Source organism: Nilaparvata lugens, unplaced genomic scaffold (assembly GCF_014356525.2).
Source record: "Nilaparvata lugens isolate BPH unplaced genomic scaffold, ASM1435652v1 scaffold10614, whole genome shotgun sequence".
NCBI classification, from domain to species: Eukaryota; Metazoa; Arthropoda; class Insecta; order Hemiptera; family Delphacidae; genus Nilaparvata; species Nilaparvata lugens.
The window spans coordinates 1-4,700 of NW_024089280.1; the positions used below are offsets into that span (position 1 = coordinate 1).

The following is a 4,700-nucleotide window of genomic DNA, read 5'->3' on the forward strand; positions in this document are numbered from 1 at the left end:
GTTCTGCACCATGTCGATAAAGTTGAGTAGATGATGTTCTGGACAGTATATGCCATCAATCTTCTTGATCAGCAACTCCAAATCAGGCGTAGCAGGAAAGAAATATGGCGATGATAGGTCCAGGTACTCCACATTGTTCAGTTGTAGAATTGTATCCAGTAGAGTAATCTGCTTATATCCATGGACAAAGATTTTAATTGGACGCTGCTGGTTCTGATCCAACCACCTTCCAACTGTTCCACGCACAATTTCCATCAAATCCGAATAGGGAAGATGTTCTCTCCCACAGTCTGACCACCTGAGTCCATGTTTAGCTTGATGTATACAGTTGTTGGCGATGATTTGCCTGCTAGTCTTGAGCATAGACTCAGAGTAGGGAGGCTTGAAAAAGTAGTGATGAGTAGTCACATGATTCTCATCATCTTGCTCCAGGATAGCCATCTCCTTCACAATAAACTGTTGTCCAAACCTTCAAAACCTTGAAAGTTTATCAGGTACAGTGGTAGTGGTCCAAAAATGTTTTTCGCTCTACTCGATGGCCAGTCACTTTCTGCTGTAATGTAGGAGTCGTCATCATTGAGTCCAGTTGTACTCGTAGAGGCATCTTTCATCAGCGGTCGCTCACCAATAACACAGCCCACCACGTCCTCCCCTTCATGTGAAGACAGCTCCCCCTCCTCAATAAAAAGTCCTCTGTATCCTGTCATGACTGGCTCATTCATTGTCTCGAGCTCAACTGAGCAATTTATCACTGTGCACTGACTATATATCTTTTTATGCCGACAGTACAAGGCCTGACATTGGTCAATACTCTTTAGTCATCTCATGAATCATCATACAGTAGGCAGTTGTATTACCTGCAATGTTTTCAGATGCTTCAAACTCAATCCTCACATCGATACTTCCAGTTTTGAGTGACTCATTTTGGCGGGAGCAATCAAAAGCAAACAGCATTATTTTTCCATCACCAATGGCATTCTTTTCAAACAGAGGGTTGCTTGCACGAGCATTACCATGGTTGTAGACTCCATTGAAAGCTGCATACATGTTGTAGATGCGATTATCATCACCATCAATGCTCTCATATGGGTAGTATCTGCTGTTTAAAAACACTCGAACATCCTTCATATTACACTTGTCAAAGCGAGAACTGTTGGCTGCTGCCACACCTCGTCTTGCAGTCTGTAGCCCAACCACAATGTATCGTGGCTTTTCATGCTGTGATGTTGACTTGACAGTCCATGTATGCTTTCTTGTCTGTGGTAACGTTGGATAGGTATACAAACCCCAATGTCGAAATGATATACTGATGGGTGTGTCATTCTGTACAATCTGTAGCAGACGCAGTTTCACATCATCTGCCACTTCCACATATGGCATTCTCCATAAAAGCTTTGTGATTGCTACATTAGCAGCAGCAACATTCACACAGTCGTGAAAGTTGGGGCTGACCCTCAACACCAGCTCTTGTTTCACATTGAGCAAAATCTGTCTATAGTCTTCGGCAAAGCCTAGCAGGTATCTCAAAGGCACATCCATGATTGTAGTGTCGGCTCCATTGGCAGCAAAATCGGTGAATCCATGAGTTGGGCTAAACTTGTAGCCAGCTCCTTCCATCTTGGTCCACTCATCACGTTCAAATGTAACAGCATTCTTCATTAGGCTGGTAACTCCAGGATTGCGTATACCATCCACCTCCACACCATTGATTTCATAGCGTATCTCTGAAAACACATTGCCAAAGAATCCAGAGACACATGGAGTTCCAGCCACAGCAGCGTTGGCAGCTCCAGTCACAGTGTACTCCAAATGTAGATAGCTCTCCGATGGCAGTGTGTAAACATCTTGCTGTTGAATTGGAATCCGTATCTCATCGTTGGCATTATAGCTTACAGTATAGGGTGCATGAGAATGGTACTCAAACCCAATGATACTGTTGTCCGATGACGGTCCATTCTGTGTCACATCCAAAACTCCCATTTTCCTATTCTACTCGTATCTGACAGCCTCGTTCTTGCAAATATTCAATGCTCCTAGATGTTAACCTTGTCAAGGTTGAATGCTGAATGGATCTTTCTTTCCTTTTATCTTCTTTTATAGGTGAAGGAGGATGATGATGATGGAGAGAAGAAGAAGGAGGAGGATGGACTGCAGCCTCCATATCCAATCCTTGATTCACTTTTCAAATAACAGCACCATTTCACTTGCGTTGTCTCAAATGTAAAGCAATATTTATTTCCTGCCTCTATTATTATAAGACGACCATACTCGTCGACTACTGCAGTGTAATGCTACCAATCTGCTCGATGTCTATAGGTAAATAGATTACATTCTGCACAGTCACCACCATTTTATACCTGGATCAACGTTTGGGTAAAACTCATAGATCACGTGATCTGTAATTCCATTAGAGTAAGATCCAGTCACAATGTTACAGGTGATGCGTATCACATTAGGCCGACTGATTTGTACAGTATTATCACTTCTAGTAGATGTGTTGGGCTCTATGAACTGGGTATTGGTAAAACCCAACAGTTTCCCTATTGAATCTTGTGGTCGTAAATCCAACTTGGCACTGCTCAAAACTATACACTTTAAGGTTGATGGATCTACAGTCACCTGGAAATCAACATCATTTTCCAACAGCCTTTGTGCAAGCAAGTCAGTAATTGTAGAAAATTCAAAGCTACCTGTTGGTAATGATACCTGATGCAGAACCAAATCCTCCTTGTCAACAGTAGTAGTAGCTGGCATTCTCCTTTTAGTCCTTTTAGGCAATACTTTACCATCATCATCATCATCATCAGACTCGCTAGGTTTATGCTTCCGATGTTTAAGCACCTCGCTCCAATACTCTTCAAATCTTGCTTTAGCCATACTCCGAAGCTCATCATGTGTTATCTCTGCACTAGTATCACCCTTCTTATGTATTCTATTACTTGTATAAAAATGTAGTACATTATTGAAACCTTCCTCAATATTAGGTATTGAGTTGCAACTTGTAAAGCTAATCAGACCAATTTCCCATTCACCGCTGCTCACATCAAGTGGTGGATAAAAGTCGCTCTTTAGTATTGATGTCCTACCTCCAAAACATAGCATCATGTTGTTGCCTGCTCAACATACAGTTGCACAATGAGTAGCAATCAGCTTACACTAGACATTTATAGGGATGAAAATAATGTACAAGGGAGATAGTGAATCATTTATTTATTTTCTTCAATCAAAAAATTGTAAACACAAATGTCCACAGATGTGCGAGTAAAGATCTTCCTGCTTCTGATCATAGTTGTACTCAATCCTCGATGCTGGCTCCAGTCCTTTGTGCATATAGTCAATAAACTCCTGTGGTGGTCTCAGGTTGCCAAATCCGTCAAAGTAGTGAGACACATCATCCTTCTTCACATAGCACACCCAATGTGTGCCAGCTCCAGTGCTGGTGTCCAGGTTGATAATGCCGCATTCTCTCCTCCAGGGTCCATTCAATGGTAGAGCATCCCGCATAAACACTCCTCGAAAATGCTTTAGCTTCAGTCGACATGCATACTTGTAGAGATCAGCATCGGTGAGGGCTCGATCAGGTAGGGCAACTAGCGTCTTCTCTTGCCGCCACATTGACGGCGACGTGCCCCATTTCCCTGTGTCCTGCGCTGTTGTCTCAGGTAGAGTCCTTTACCCTTTTTACCAGAACATCTCTTTACTCGTTTTCGACCATGAGTCTTTGTTGTCCTACGTCTGCGGCGTACTCCTCCACCAAACTTTGCTTTAGCCTTCATGATGTTGGTCACTGCTAGTGCTGCAGCCTTCTCAAGTGCTCCTACATCTGCAGATTTTACCACACTCCAAGCTCGATCTGCCAAAATGTTGTCTGCTACTGCTCTGCTTGATGTATCACTGCTCCTCGAGTAAGCAATGTCGTGCTCCTTACAGGCTCGATCAAGACTATTTATACCGGGATCGCCTCGTGCCAACCGCTTCTCTAGCTTTGTACCTGGTCCACAGTACTGGTAACGGGGATGTGTAGTTCAATAGGCAGAATGTCAATTGCCTTGTTCACCAATTTTCCAGCACTCTTTTTAACTATTGAACCTGCAACTTTTGCAATTGATGACAGTACCCCTCTTCCCTGGTACCTCCTCTCTCTCCTACATCCAGTCATCCAATGTTTCTTAACGGTTTTAGCAGCTGGTTTTATACTTTTTTTGCTGTGGACGATGTTTGTGCTGGTGGTAATGATGTTCCAGGTGGTGTTGTAGGAGGGGGTTCCGGTAATCCCATAAGATCTATGAAACGTTTCTTCATTTCATCAGGTGGCAATCCCTTCATAGATTTAGCATTTTCCGGATCTAACACAATGTCTAAATACATTGTAAACATTTTACCGGCAAACTCAATCAGCCTCTTCTCAAGATATTGATTGTTCACTCCATCAGTAGGCTTAATTGGATCCATCATATCAGTAAGTATTGAATTGTTGAGACTTGTAAATACCTGTGATGTGGTATTGTTCCTTGTCTTTGGCAGCCACAATGAAATCAGTTCTCTGCATGTTGAAAAGTTGACAGCATCCCTGTCAGCATGTGGATTTCCCAAATTGATCAAACGCTTGTAGCCGAGCATTAATGTTTCCTATGGAATCAGACTTGACTGCTATACACAAGCAAAGCAATGTCTTATATAGTGAAACTAGTATGCAGGAT

General features: G+C 42.6%; 1 protein-coding gene across 1 annotated transcript; it reads right to left on the reverse strand.

The window, feature by feature from the left end:
- Positions 1 to 804: 804 nt before the first annotated feature.
- LOC111051840 lies at positions 805 to 1,980 on the reverse strand. The gene has a single exon (XM_022338411.2). It carries the CDS (start codon positions 1,978 to 1,980, stop codon positions 805 to 807), a length of 1,176 nt encoding a protein of 391 aa, XP_022194103.2.
- Positions 1,981 to 4,700: the final 2,720 nt, after the last annotated feature.